General features: G+C 37.2%; 1 protein-coding gene across 1 annotated transcript; it reads right to left on the bottom strand.

The window, feature by feature from the left end:
• Positions 1-4,991: 4,991 nt before the first annotated feature.
• Positions 4,992-13,947, bottom strand: LOC125671919 (uncharacterized). Its single transcript, XM_048907905.2, has 16 exons — positions 13,898-13,947; positions 12,819-12,956; positions 12,518-12,716; positions 12,151-12,316; positions 11,186-11,392; positions 10,481-10,748; positions 10,213-10,286; positions 9,913-10,032; positions 9,202-9,367; positions 8,718-8,875; positions 8,289-8,499; positions 7,884-8,088; positions 7,511-7,793; positions 6,316-6,464; positions 5,766-5,973; positions 4,992-5,593 (listed from the first exon to the last, which is right to left on the bottom strand). Exons 2-16 carry the CDS (start codon positions 12,946-12,948, stop codon positions 5,345-5,347), a joined length of 2,793 nt encoding a protein of 930 aa, XP_048763862.1. The 5' UTR covers positions 12,949-12,956; positions 13,898-13,947; the 3' UTR covers positions 4,992-5,344.
• Positions 13,948-15,273: the final 1,326 nt, after the last annotated feature.

The following is a 15,273-nucleotide window of genomic DNA, read 5'->3' as shown; positions in this document are numbered from 1 at the left end:
AGATATTTTTCTGTTTAAAAAATTAATAACTGCATAACTGGCAATATTGTGTCCAAGTGAAATCAAAAACGTCTTCAACAAACTTGCACGTGCATTTCATGTCATATGCGTTTCTCATCACAGTTTATGCTTTTGCTACCATTGCACGATTTTCACTCAGGCATCGGTGTCTGATTAAAATTTCAAACTCACTTGAGTGTTTACACTACGTTTATCAACACAATGCCCCTCAACGTGTAAGGCGTTGCCTGACGACAGAACAACTGGGGAGATGTATTGGAATGCTTTACGCTGGCTATTCACAACGTGACGTTGCAAATGCACTAAACGTCAGCCAGAGCGTTGTAAACAGGGCCTGGAACCGACAGCAAACTTTTGGTACAGCAGCACACTGACATGGGGGTGGTCGTCAGAGGTCGACAACCCAACGCCAAGACCATTTTGTGGCTCTTCAGGCACGACGCCATCCCTTCTGGACAGCAACCAGCCTACGTAACGACCTCCTGAACGCATCGGGGGTGAATGTGTCCATTCAGATGATACGGAATCGGCTTCACAATGCAGGTCTCAACTCGAGAAGGGCATGTGTTCGAGTCCCTCTGACTGTTCGACACCGGTGGGAGCGATTGGACTGGGTTGAAGATCATGTCACTTGGACACAGAACGATTGGGTTCAAGTTCTGTTCACCGATGAGTCCAGGTATTGTTTGGACTTTACAGATAGGAGGCACCGAGTGTGGCGACGACAACGTGAACGTTTCCATGATGCCAACATCAGTGAACATGACCGTTATGGTGGTGGTTCCATCATGGTCTGGGGTGGAATCAGCAGGGATGGAAGAACAGATCTTCATGTCTTGGAGAGAGGAACAATGGCGGGGGTGCGGTACCGGGATGAGATCATCGATGTTTACATCAGACCCTACGTTGGTGCTGTTGGCCCTAGCCTGAGTTCATCCTGATGGATGATAACGCCCGTCCTCATCGCGCCAGGGTGGTGGAGCAGTACCTTCAACAGGAGACAATTGTCCGTATGGACTGGCCAGCGCGCTCGCCGGACTTGAACCCAATTGAGCATGTATGGAACATGCTGCAGTTTGCCCTTTCACGCCGTAGAGCACAACCCACGACTTTGACAGTGCTCGGAAACGCCCTCGTGGAAGAGTGGAACAACCTTCCCATTGGAAACATCCGGGTGCTTATTGACAGCATGGCTCGACGTTGTCAAGCCGTCGCTGATGCAAGGGGAGGTCATACCCGGTATTGGCACTTCATCGACTAAGTGTAATGATGGACTATCCCCAAAAACTGTGTAATTCTTTCTGGTGATAAAAGTTCATGCCGTTCATGAATTTTCATTCATAACCTGAGTAAACACGTTTCTGAGTCAAATTTATGTCTTTTGTTTTGTTAGTGGTAAATTACACACATATAACCTAGTGATCCTTATCAAATTTTGAGTAGTATATATGTTAATGAGGCCCATTATATGGTAATGGGTTGTGGAAAGCAAATGTACGTTGTGATTAATTGAGCACTGATATAAAAGATATGGGAATATTAATGGAATGCAAGTGCACTAACTAGTATACACATCAAAATTGGGGGGGGGGGGGGTGTTACGAGCAGAAGAATTATGTTTATACTGCTTGTGTGCGTTGTCGCCTACCGCCGGATTCCGTGAACTCCCGAAACCAATGTCACCGGTTTCAGTGAATGCATTTTTATTCTAATCGAAATTGTCCATTGTCTGTCGTCGTCGTAAACTTTTCACATATTCATCTTCTTCTCCAGAACCACTGGGTCAATTTTAACCAAACTGGGCACAACGCATTCTTGGGAGTAGGGGATTTAAATTTGTTCAAATAAAGGGTCACGTCCACTTTAAAGGGGAGATAATTACAAAACTGCAAAAATGGGGTAGGGTCATCCAAAAATCTTCTCAAGAACCACTGGGCCAGAAAAATTGAAATTTCCATGAAAGCTTCCTCACATATAGTGGAGATTCAAGTTTATTAAAATCATGACCCCCGGGGTATGTTGGGGCCACAATAGGGGATCAAATATATATACATTCAAATATATATAAAGAAAATCTTTAAACATCTTCTCGACAAGCACTGGGCCAGAAGAATGGAGATTTACCTGAAAGCTTTCTGATATAAAGTAGATTTTTAAAAATTCAGATCATGCCCCCCGGGGGTAGGGTGGGGCCACAATAGGGGATCAAAATTTTACATGCAAATATATAAGGAAAACTTCTCAAGAACCAGTTTGTTAAAATCGTGACCACCGGGGGGGGGGGGGTGTAGGGTAGCCACAATAGGGGATCCAAAGCTGATATTTACATGAAAGCTTCCTAATATAGTGGAGATTCACGTTTGTTAAAATCACGATCCCTGTGTTAGGTTGGGGCCACAATAGGGATTTAAGGATTTAAGTGAAAACTTCCTGTCATAGAGTAGATTGAAATGTGTTCAGATCATGACCCCAGAGGGTAGAGTGGGGCCACATTATATTACTTAAAATTTATTTTTGTTTGTGGTTATGGAATGTGTACTGTTTCTTTTCACGTTGTGATTCAAATCGCTTGAGTTTAGGTTATGCACTTGGTCTCAAACGAAAACTTTCTTTTATTTCTTTAATTTTACGATGAAGTTTCCCACGCCTACACACTATGATGCTTGGAAATATTTTCATCCTGACACAACATAATGACTGTTGACAGTGTCTGTTGTCGTGTAAGAGTGTAAATGTTCTACCCTTGTGCACGCTGTGTACGTATTCCACGGAGTATGTCGAATATCATTTGTATTGTTATTTTGTATTTTCGTGGAATTGAATATCTACCTATTGTATCACTGATACCAAAACTTGCCTAATTCATTAACCAGTAGTAGGGGAAATACTTGTTCCATTAACCCCGGAACCTGCATCGCAAATGCCAGATTAAACCAATACAGATTACCTGTTAAACGCCGTGATTAATTTCCATTGGTGCTTTTTAAGTGTCCTATACACATCGTCCCTCATGATTAACCTAGCAAATGACATAGAGGTTAACCTTGGTCCCAAACTTTCTGGGTCGGTGTGTCTCAACTAACAATATAATTTAACCACCATGTCAAGTTCTCTGTCAAAAGCTGACACTCTACTTGAAACTAACTATTCATTTGTCCATCTGAACATTCAAAGTTTGATACCAAAGCCGGATACACCCGGTGTAGAGTTACATGATTATTATAAAGTTATTGACTGGGTTCGAAGACAACAGCTGTTTTGTTTGACCCGAGAACGGGTCTGTTGCCCGAAGCCGTAGGCTTCTAGTTTGAACCCATGATAAGGCAAAGTTGCATGAGCCGGGATGGATCTACTTTAAAAAGGCATATGCAGTATATACAGTGTACCAACTCATATGTGGATACAACAAAACTACATTCCCTACACTTCAAAACATCTTTCAATGGTGTTCTGGTCTGTGTCACCGCCACTCGTTGCTCACTCGTTGGTCGTTTGGCGATATATTGAAGGCATTTTTTTTTTTTTAGAGAGGTGGTCAGGTTGCCGTACGCAAAAATATGTGATTATGGTTATAATTGTGTATCTAGACCTATCTTAAATTTGTCTTGGTTTTGGGTATGGAAAATTTCTGTATTGAAGCTCCATCCTAGGTAACTATTTTTTATCATTGCAGTCATTCCCTACATGATGTTTGTCTTAGGAATCCGTGCTTGGCAAATTCCATTCATGACCAATCTCAGCGTGCCTTTGGGACGCTTTGGTCTATTTGCTCCGAGGAAAAAAAACGAACATTTTGTTAACTTTTATACCCCCCCCCCCCCTCTAATATAAATAACCCCCTCGTTTCCAAAGAAATTAACCAAACCCCCCTCCCCGTCTTCCTTGGTACTGCGCATTTGCTGGTGTATTGTAAAACCCATCACATTTGATTGCAGACAGCTAAGTCAGTATTTCAATATAGTCAGATTACATAACCATACCATTGTCATGATACATGTATATTTTCCCCATGCAATTCTGACCCTCACTAGTGTATGGTTTTTTTTTTTTGGTTTTTTTTTTGGTTTTTTTTATATATAACTTCGTCATTTTTAAAATGAATGCCATTTTCTCAATTCACATCAATGCCCCGTTTTTACTGCCTACATATTAAGTACATGTAACAAGTAAAGGCTTACTTGTATACATGGCAAGGTCATATTATGGATCGACCACTGCAGAGTGCTAGAACAGAGACACAATCTGTGTGTTACCTTTATAATCCCGGGGTAACACAGATTGTTGAGAAATCAAGCATGGTGTTTGTAATTCCAGTTTCATCGACAGACATTTTAATAGGACTGATTTTTACCGAGGATACAGACGCATCTCGAACTCGTTCTAGCATGATCTCAAGTGTTACAAGTCGGCGGTAATCGTTGAAAGTTGCCCATAGCAAAACACCTTAAAGTAACCATAACCTGGGCTTGGGAAATGTGGTAGAGCATATAACCTTCGTGTAGGTCTTGTTTAATGCCATTTTCAAGTTCCTCACAGATGGACAGGCACTCGACGGTTTTTTGTTTTTTTTAAATATATATATAATTAAAAAATTGTATTCCTGTAAACATATTATGTTTACAAGAAGACAATTTTTTAAAAATATATATATATATACATGTGTATATATATATAGATGTCCTGGATCAAATGCCGAGGATTCTAAACATTCGAGTTACACGATCCGATCATAGTCCTCTGGGTTATTTCTAACCAGTCGCCATATTTAGTTTCTTCTTAATTAAGACATCAATGTTATGGCATAACTTGGGGATATCCTAAGATAAGAGGAGTTTTTGAAGCGTATAAGTAAACAACATGGGGAAAGGATTAACTTAGTCCTACATTAGCTTTGTGAAACGAGCCACAGGACTTAAAAAGTACATAAGATGTACAACAACAACCCTCAGCCAAGATAATCAAGATTTTAGTATGTATATATCAAAGTCACTTTATTTTCACATATGAATATTCTCATATACATCTGTACAATGGAATTAATACTTGTTTACATAAAATGTGACACTTATAACAAAAATTCAACAATGAGAAAAGCATAATAATTGAAGGTTTTGCAGTTAACGCATGATAGCAGTCATTTTAAAAGAATTACCTAACTTTCGGAGCATACTCGGTGGTGCTAATAAAACACTTATTTAGAACTTTAGAGTATACATTTTCTATATATACACATGAACATCACAAATCCTTTTACTTATAATGCTTTAAAATACCTTCTGATCTTAAGTGAAAAGGGGGGCAAAATCAAATATAATCGTCTCCTTTATGGTTTTCTCCATTCAAATTTGGCAATTTCATAAATCATATCACAGAAACCGATGTAGTATACATCTCGACGTCCTTGTGTGATGAGGAAACAGTTAGAAATGAGTTCAATTTCCTGTCTGTTGACAAGGCTACCCAGCTCCAGCTCAGTCAGGACTCGGTGGAATTGAGATTCGGATACACATCCACGATGAACCCTGTCGTAATCTTCGAACAAGGGGAACAACTGCATCTGATGCTTCCTGACCTGCAACAGATTTTTTAAAAAGCTTTCTTTACAAATACTCGAGAAACAATACATTTGGAATTTTCAGTATGAAATGTCTACATACAGTTGCATACTAAAGTTCATATTTAATAAATTTCCAGAAAACAGGTAAATTCAACTTTTCCTGCCACTTTCTGCAGGGAAAACTCACTTTTTCAGCTATTTTGTGCATGGCAGCATGAAATTTCTGCTCTTCTTCAGCGCTCTTGAATGAGTTCAGTGTCCATTCCTCCGGGGGCTTGAATGGAATGACTTCCTGCAGAGGAGCCTTCTCTAGTTCCTTAAAGGTGAAGATGGACTCCACTTCGTCACAGAACTGAGTGTATTCCACATACTCTGGGTCCTTTCTGGACTGGTATCTGTGGAGACAACATTACATGACTTTTCTTCTTTCTAATTAAAATCCGATCTTTGATCCCCTCCGTTAATTGTTATGTCACTAACAATAACCGAGCAATAAAAGATCGGATTTTAATCAGATTGGCGTTTCTTTAATCTACTTTTGAGTTTATTTTTCATGTCCATCTACAGACATAAGATTTACCTCTATATCAGTTTACTCTCTATTTAATCTGTCACCTTATCAACAATACATATAATATAATTATTTTCTAGTTGGATTGAATACCCATTCTTAATAGATAATTTTAATCAAATGCTTTTATTTGCAAGGATTGTTCGAGATTAGAATTCTGACTTACTTATCCTCCAGAATGCTTATTTCAGATTCCTTTAGCTGGAATCCACATAGATCGAGGGCTCTCCTGAAGGACGTCTTCAGCATTCTGCCAGAGCGGAGCTTGTCGTAATCCTTCATAAAGTCCAGGACTCTCAGTCTTTCTCTTGATACCTGGGTAATAAAAAGTATACATTTACTTAAAGTGTTGTTTATGTTTAATTTCTCATTCTACTTGATTGTCATATATATACTTTATTTCCTGATATCAACTGTGTCGTTAATGATTTATGTAAACCAGTAAGCTATATAGCTTAAAGTTAATAAACAATTGAATAAAATCTATTGTACTCCCCAGTTTTTGTGTATAATCAAGACATTTGTGATTCCCTTCCAAATGGAAATACTATTAAATCCATTTTGTCATGTAATCCTTTTATTTCAGGCTTTTGTTAAGAAGAGTGTCAATTTGTACTTAAAAACGATTCATTAAGTTACCTGTAGGTGTCCAATAAGCTGGCAATTACAGTCCATTATTTGTGATAAAGGACAGATACTGCCTATTATTAAAAATAATGGACAGTAATTGTCCACTTATTGGACAGAATCAGGTAAACCTAATAACTTGTTATATGCCTACAGGTAGACTGAAAGCAAGAGAAAGATGTCAATCAGAAACATTTCAGGATCATTTTTCTCTCTCACATAATGGACAGTTTCTGCTTATATTTATTTACAAAAACTTAAAATTAGGAATTCATTCCTTGGGCCTCACGAAATGAAACTTGATAAGTTCTTGTTTGATGTTTTACATCCCATTCTGGACTTTTTTTTTACAGACGCCACCATCTTTAGGTGAAGTGCCACAAATTTTGACTTATGCATGGCTGCAGCAGTGAGGATTCTTTATCGTGCCAATGGCTATGACATGGAACCTGGGAATCTGGGTTAGAATAGGTCCTCAGTACCCCTTGCTTTTCATAAGAGGCAACTAAATGGAGTAGTCCTTAAGATGAGACCACAAAAACCGAGGCCCCAGGTCACAGTAGGTGCTGCACAATAAAGATCCCTCCCTGCTCAAAGGCCATAAGCGCCAAGCATAGGCCTAAATTTTGCAGCCCTTCACCAGCAATGGCGACATCTCCATACAAGTGAAAAATTCTCAAGCAGGACATTAAACAATATACATCCATCCATGCTTAAGTTCATACCCAACATACCTTGGTTTTGATCTTCATCAGCACACCCTCCAGATCAACAACCGGGTCTACTTCCGGCAGTTTATTCTTGGTGTTGGTCAGACGGATATCTTCTAACCTCTTTTCATACATGAAGTCGGGGGGCATGTAGGGTTGCAGGTCTTGGAGGAAAGCGATGTAATTGAAACCCATGTCATTGCAGAATTTTGCCTCCAAGGCCTTCATTTCTTCTTCATTTGCATTCAGTTGTAGGTAGGTTAAACACTGACGGAACTGGACCTTGGTTATATGACCGTTGTTGTGCCTGAAAAGATACCATTGATTTAGCCAAAATTCTGATGACAAACATAACAACAAACAGGGGGTCAGTGGGGAGTAGGTGATATCCTTGTACCTATCAAAATCCTGAAAGCATGGTTTACACAGGATTCTCCTCTGGTTGACCTTTTGCTGGAGTCGGTTCATGGTTTCTGCTACAAGGTTGATATGGTCTTGAGTGGCTCCCTCCCAGTTGACGGTGCCAGGTTTAGGGACCCTGAACATCTCAGATTTGGGTACCTGGTAAGTAGGGGCTTTCTCCAGTCCAGGCTGAGTGAAAACTGCAGATAAAATAAATGGGATCAAAATATGCAAAGTGAAATGAAATTCCAAAGTCTTTTAATACATATTTTTGTTTGTCTCACTAGAAATTAAAAATTTAAAAGTTTTATCAAAATTGCTGAAAGCAAGTTCAGATTTTGATATGATTCAGTTATATAAGATATAATGTCCAATGGCTCTAAACTTTTCTATATCTTACCAGTTTCGATATCATCTTGGAATTGCTTCCAGCAGACTTTGTCGGGAGATTTGGGATTCTCATAGTATTTAGCCAGCATCTGAAACTGGGCCTCGGTCAGGTCCTGAGAGCCGAGTTTACTCAGGCCCATGGTGGCCAGTCCTCTCTTGAATTGGGTCTTACTGATGTAACCACTCCTCAGAGGATCAAAGTCTTGGAAATATTCTATTACCTATATTTAATATACATGTATGTATATTTCCGTAAGTATGTATTGAAATTTTAATTTTTATGGTAAGACAGATTGAAATCATTGATGTAATGGTATCACTATTATCAGAGCAGCTTTTTATCAGTCAGGAGAGTTTTTCCCATTTTTGAAATTTTATATAAATACAAATTAATTTCATATGAATTGTGTTTGAAAATTGAACTTGGCTATTATCTTACTCTGAGACGGTTGGTGAGGACCACATGGCGAATTCTAGACATCATCTCTTCAAATGACACACTGCTATCTGCAGCAGTTACTTCTTTCTCCACGACTGGGACGTTAGTTCTTGTCTGGTCAATCATACTGACGTCCTCCAATGTGTGCCCAACAAACTCTGTCAATTGAAATTCAAAATAAACAATTTGAATTTAGCTACATAAATTAATTCATTCAAGGAGTTTGGACTGAAGGCTTGGAATACTGTAGATTCCTTATTTTATGTGAAAGAACTCTTATCTCGAGAACATAAATTCGCGAGTGCTCTGTTGATCAAGAGTCTTTACATGTAATTTGGCAATAAAAAAATAAAAACGAGTAATTCTAATTCGCGAGTGATGCTAAATTTTGGCAAAATTTCGCAATGATAAATTCCTCGCGTATATATAGGAATTTACAGTACTTTGGATAGATATCATGCTTTAAGGTGATGATTCTGCTGACCTTTATCTACTGTCTGGACAAAGGCTGGGTAGTTAACATCACCACTAGCAGGGTCCTGGAATTTCCTCAGTAGAAGTTTAAGTTCCTCTGGGTTGACATTGAGGCTTAGGTAGTGAAGGACTCGGGAGAACTGAGTGGGAGTCACTACTCTAGTGTATGCCACACCCTGATATAGAAATAATCATTGCAGAGAAATTTGTCTTTAAAGAGCAGGGGGAAGGGAGGTAACTCAGACAATAACAATTCTTTAACACCCTGATATATGAATATCAAATCATTGCAAAGAAATTTGTCTTTTTAAAAAAGCAGGGGGAGTGAGGTAACTCAAACAATAAAAATTCTTGAACACCCTGATATATATAAATAATCATTGCAAAGAAAGTCTTTTTAAAAGAGCAGGGGGAAGGGAGGTAACGCAGACAATAAAAATTCTTCAACCCCATTTCATTGTTGTCTCATTTGCACAGGAAAAAATGTTTATTATTGCTTATAATTCATATTTAAGCTACATTCTTTCATAAAGATCAAATACTCATTTCAGTTTGGTGCACATGAATATGGGATGAAAAAAATTTTGAGTTGCAGAGCTAAAGTAAGGATAGTTAGAATAATCTAACTGCATGTATATGTGTCTTGGCACAGACTCTCCGGGTCCATAGGACATTATCACTTTATCAATAGAACATTCTATCTAAAGTAAGGATAACCTACCCTGTCGTGGTCTTTAAAGTAGGGGTAAATCATCAGCCTCTTCCTTTGGACTTGTTCTCGGATTTGCTGCAAGATTTGCTCGCATTGCCTCTCCTCCTCATCTGTTAATCCTTTCAGAGTCTGAAAAAGAAGCATTCTGACAGTTTACCAAACACAGGGAATTTTACTAAACTATGTCTATTAAAACATTTAATTCCATATTATATCAATGAAGTCAAAAATAATTCATGAAAATGTTTTATTGTACAGAAATTTAGATGAAACTTTAAATTCAAATAAAACTTGAATGATAAGACCTACCCTGGACAATGCACCCCTCTGAGGACGGACAACATTTTGTAGAGGCTTCTTCTCCAGATTGGGGATGTTAAATGCTAGTAAAATCAATTGATTTAATGAATCATTGAATTTAGTAGAAAATACATTTAGGTCGAGATCAATCATTAACACTTATCGCTAACAAACAACAAATTGCCTTTCTCTAAGTATATCCATTCAATAATACAATCTATTGAGATACCCCTAGAATTCATTATTGCATGTAAGTTATGTGGCGTAAAGAACTCACCATTTTCCATAATGTTACAGAACTCCCGATACTGGACCCTGTCATCAGAGATTCTGTAATACTCCACCACTTTCTGTATCTCAGCCCTGGATAGCTGAGCTTCCTTCCCCACAGCCAGAGACAGGCCACACTTAAACTGGTTCTCTGTCACGATCCCACTTCTCAGCTTGTCATGGTCTCGAAAGAATTCTGTAGTCCTGATTCCATTCTTAAACACGGCTACCCTGATTTTCTCGAATATTTCATTTAATGCTGGATCTCCAGTTTGCTAAAGGAAAAATATAATTTTTCAATCTTTTAATCTTCCATTGAAAAGGTTATCATTACTGGTATAATCATTACTTTGTTTTTCTTTCTTTCTCAAATATAATTTTTTCTTATTTTCTCAAATGTGTACTGTAACAATGGAAACTTGAACATGATGGTAAAGAACATTTAACATTGAAAAAAAAAAAATTGTTGAGTTGCTTTCCTTGTAAATCTTAGCTAGATATCTAGCAGCATTAGCATCACCAAAAGAACGACCCTGATGTAATTTTTTTAAGTGTTGTGAAACATTGTATATCATATAACTTATGATTATATGATATAAATTTTGATCAGGAATACTATGATTGTCAGTCCAACCCCCCACCCCCACCGTACCCCACCCCACCCCCCCAAAAAAGAAAGATTCCATGCATAAAGAATCTTATCAAGACTTACAATGATCGGTACTTGGTCCATGTTTTTCTGGGATCCCACAGATGGTAATTCTTTCTGAGCAGCAACATGTTGTTGTATGGCCACCAGATCATGGTGGAGGTTTAGATAATTCAGAAGGCCTGGTCGATCAGGGTCTCTGTACTTTTGCACAAGTAATGCAATCTCACTGTCACTAACATCAGGTGGACCGGGGAATTGTCTGTGAAACTGAAATAAAATTAAATACTTTTATCATGTACATTGTAATCATACAAACTTTATTCATTTCAGGATTGGTTAATAAATAAGTGCTACAACTTAGGCCAATTAAAATTAATTGATAGATTATCATCCCCCCCTGCCCCTCAAAAAAAGGGCCTGCCCCAATTCTTTTTTTATTTTCGCTAAAATTACAATTTCAAACAAACTTGCTTCCCAGTGACATGAGTGAATGATTAAAGTGGCAGAATGTTGGTTTTATATTTTTTACCAAGGATTGTTTGAATGTTAACTTGATTAACACTTTTTGTGATGCCTTTTGTCATTAATTTTTTTTCCTCTCGGGAAATAAAAAATAAAATCCTCACACCCGCCCCACATTTTTTTGTGACCCCGGATGATAATCTACTAAGTTGAATTGGCCTTAAATGTATCTTGTCTGCTCAGACATTGGCATAAGGGGACATTTATACATAAGAGGAACCTATGTGTCTGAGAAGACAACTATCATAACAATATCACATACAACCACTGCCAATATTGAGAATCAAACTTGGGCTTCATTCGTGAGAATCAAGCACACTAACCATGACCACTCAAATAATCAGATATCATAAATTCACCAGATTCAAACATTTGCTTATCTTAATCAATTATTCATTCTCCTTTTAAATGTTTTGCTTGAAATTATTTTGTGTACACGGAATGGTGTTTCCCATTTGATATAAATTACAAATTATTTTGTAAAGTCCATCATCCACCATTACCTGGCTTTCTGTGACAACACCCATGTGATGTCTGTCGAAATCTTCATAGCATGTCCTAAGATTGATTCCATGGTACTCATAGAACTTCTGTATCCTCCCTAGAAGTGACAGCAACTTTTCCTCTTCACTAGGAGCCAGTGGTCTTACTGATCTTATTGTTCCAAGGCTGCAAATGAAAAGCATCAGACATTCCTATAATGTATGCTGAAATCACTCAAAAAACTAACATATTACTGCAACATCTCTCTCTCTCTCTCTCTCTCTCTCTCTCTCTCTCTCTCTCTCTCTCTCTCTCTCTCTCTCTCTCTCCTAAATTGATGAAATTAAGAAATATAAATGTGTATTTAATGGTAAATAAAAAACGTACAATTCAGGTACTTCAAATGTCTGGTCTCTTGGGTCTTTTCTCAGGTTCTTTGGGTTGAAATTCAAATCGATTTCATTACAGAATTGCATATAATTAAGCAGGCCATCTGTTTTCATATATTTCTGTTTAAGAGCCTCAACATCGCTGGAATCTATCTGCAAACCTAAGGCACTACAAAGGCATCTAAAAAACTGGTTCTCTAAAGAAGAAAAAAAAGGTGTAAAAACTTTTGTAAATTTACAACATGATTTTTCATTGAAATGCGAGAATGAAATTTTTGTTTTAATAACAAATACCTCACCTGTTACTCCACCTCCTTTAAGTTTATCAAAGTCTTGAAAATAATCTTTGATTCTAATGCGTTTGGTTTGTGCAATAGTTCTGATTCTACTTTCAATGCCCTGGGCCTGTGATGCCACTGCGGCAGCCATTGTTTCCACTGAAAGTTTACAAGCTATGCTGAATGCATTTCACCACAAGTCTTTTGAAGATATCAATAAAGTAGATGGTTCCTAATGTATTTTGGCCCAAAAAGTAGGTTTTACAAGAAGATCTTATCAAATGTTGCATTTTCCAGCAAAATATTTACTTGCCATCTAATCATGACATTATAAATGTACACCAATTACACCAAAATCTGATCAATGTTGACAGAAAACATGAGAATGCAGATGTAGAGTATAAATTTGAACATTATGCATGATATATATAAAGCATATACATATATTTGCTGTTGTTTGAAACCTGTGTTTACCCTTTCCAAAAGCAAAGCATTAGCATGAACTGAAATTGCTTAATTTCTTTTTCTCTCTACCATATGTATGAACATGTTTTATTGATTTAGCACAAATCCATTTTCCTCCTCATTAAGGCCTAGTTATGATTTATCTTTTGGAGTTCTGAATTAGACATATATTCAAATAAACATATTATATTCTGAATATTGAATGTTCCAATATGTTCCTAGGCTATGGAAAACAACTGACACACATCACAGTAGAGTTGTTATTTATTGCCATAGGCCTAGCTGGTACATCGATGAAATACGTACGCGTGTGTTATTAAATATCTATTTAATAAACGGCAGGCTTTTGCAGTAAATTCGATAATTAACAAACGTGTGTAATCAGAAGAAATGTTTTCTATCATATTATTAACAAAAAGTAATGGAATAAATGTTTCTCGCTGTCTATTGCCAGATCACTATATCGCAAAACTTTGTCGCAATTTAGATAATTTGGCTAAATCATATGTTGCAGAAAAATATATGCTTTTGCTACAATTTTCATCCAATGGATTATTTGCTTGTGCATTTAGAAAAAGCTAACATTGATTCTGAAACACTTGCCAAGGAAAGTACACACAACATCTTGTACATACCTTATACGCCAAACACAATTGTGTCGTGTGTTGCTTAGGAACTTCAAACTTCCGTTGATGAAATTAGGATACCGATCCCGATATCAAAATAGGCCTTTGGCAGTCTTTTCCGTATTACACCAAAATTTATCCAATATGCTCGTTAAAACATCTCATATGGCGTATGTTTTTGTTTGTTTGTTTGTTTGTTTTGTTTTGTTTTGTTTTTGTTACATATTGTCTTCGGTGTTTCCTTCTCTTTCTTGGCACTCACAACAACAATGCGCAGAATATATAGCACCTTCAAAAATGTGGAAACAAAATTGTAAAAACCAATACATTTATACAATAAGACAATCTTATTCAGGCTATCCTCACAGGAAAATATGATCATATATGAAATGTACGTAATCATGTACGAAACCTCGGCAATTCACTTGTTCGGATTGTAAATTTCCCACTATGAAAAATCTCATTTTTTTTTCTACATGGAATAAATTACAGTATTTGATCATTGAAAAAGTAATAAAAATCCTTCTTTTGTTACTTTTTTTCGGCTCTCTCGGAATTGTGTTTTTGGACGATCTACAGAGGGAATTACGGGGTTTGTGCCGGCCCCACTTTTGGTTGAAAAATCTAACTTCATTAAAACGGGTTACAAGTTCAAGACTTAATTCTAAAATCGTCTTTTTAGTGTATACAAATCCATGAGAGAGAGAGAGAGAGAGAGAGAGAGAGAGAGAGAGAGAGAGAGACAGAGAGAGACAGACAGACAGACAGAGACAGACAGACAGAGAGATGGGGGGGGGGGGAGTCAGCAAACTTAATTGATTGGCCGATCCACTTCGGGCCTAGGAGCTCCAAAAGCTTAGAATTTGTGCTTGTAAACATGTATATATTGGAATTTTTTGGCCAACTTTACACATCTTTGCTATGATAAGATAAGTTTTATTTCAAGCAGACATGTCATAAAAACAAGGAAACGCAAGCTCCAGCAGGGAGGTTTTACACCGACACATAACATATTTACAAAGCAACAAGTATAAATGAGAAACAAGAAACAACAATTATATTAAGTAATGATTATTTCCTTATTAAACCAGGAAGACGACCACATGTCAATCATCAGTCTACCATGTTTAAAAGTTTCATTTCCGTATGAGAGTAAAGCCATTAACATTAAAAGAATCTGTCTAGAAAAAAAAATTGAATTAAAGATTCTAATTATTTGTCTAAAATAATATTGTAAGTTACCATTAACTGCTATCAAAATTTAAGGTAGAACAACTTTACACATTGATGAAAAGAACATGCAACAGAAAATAACAGAGGCAATGCATTACAGATTGACTTGGTTAGAGTAAACTAATGCATGGAAATATCACAGATGGCTGAAT

This window comes from Ostrea edulis, chromosome 4 (genome assembly GCF_947568905.1).
Source record: "Ostrea edulis chromosome 4, xbOstEdul1.1, whole genome shotgun sequence".
NCBI lineage: Eukaryota > Metazoa > Mollusca > Bivalvia > Ostreida > Ostreidae > Ostrea > Ostrea edulis.
This window is presented reverse-complemented; position numbering and strand designations above follow the sequence as displayed.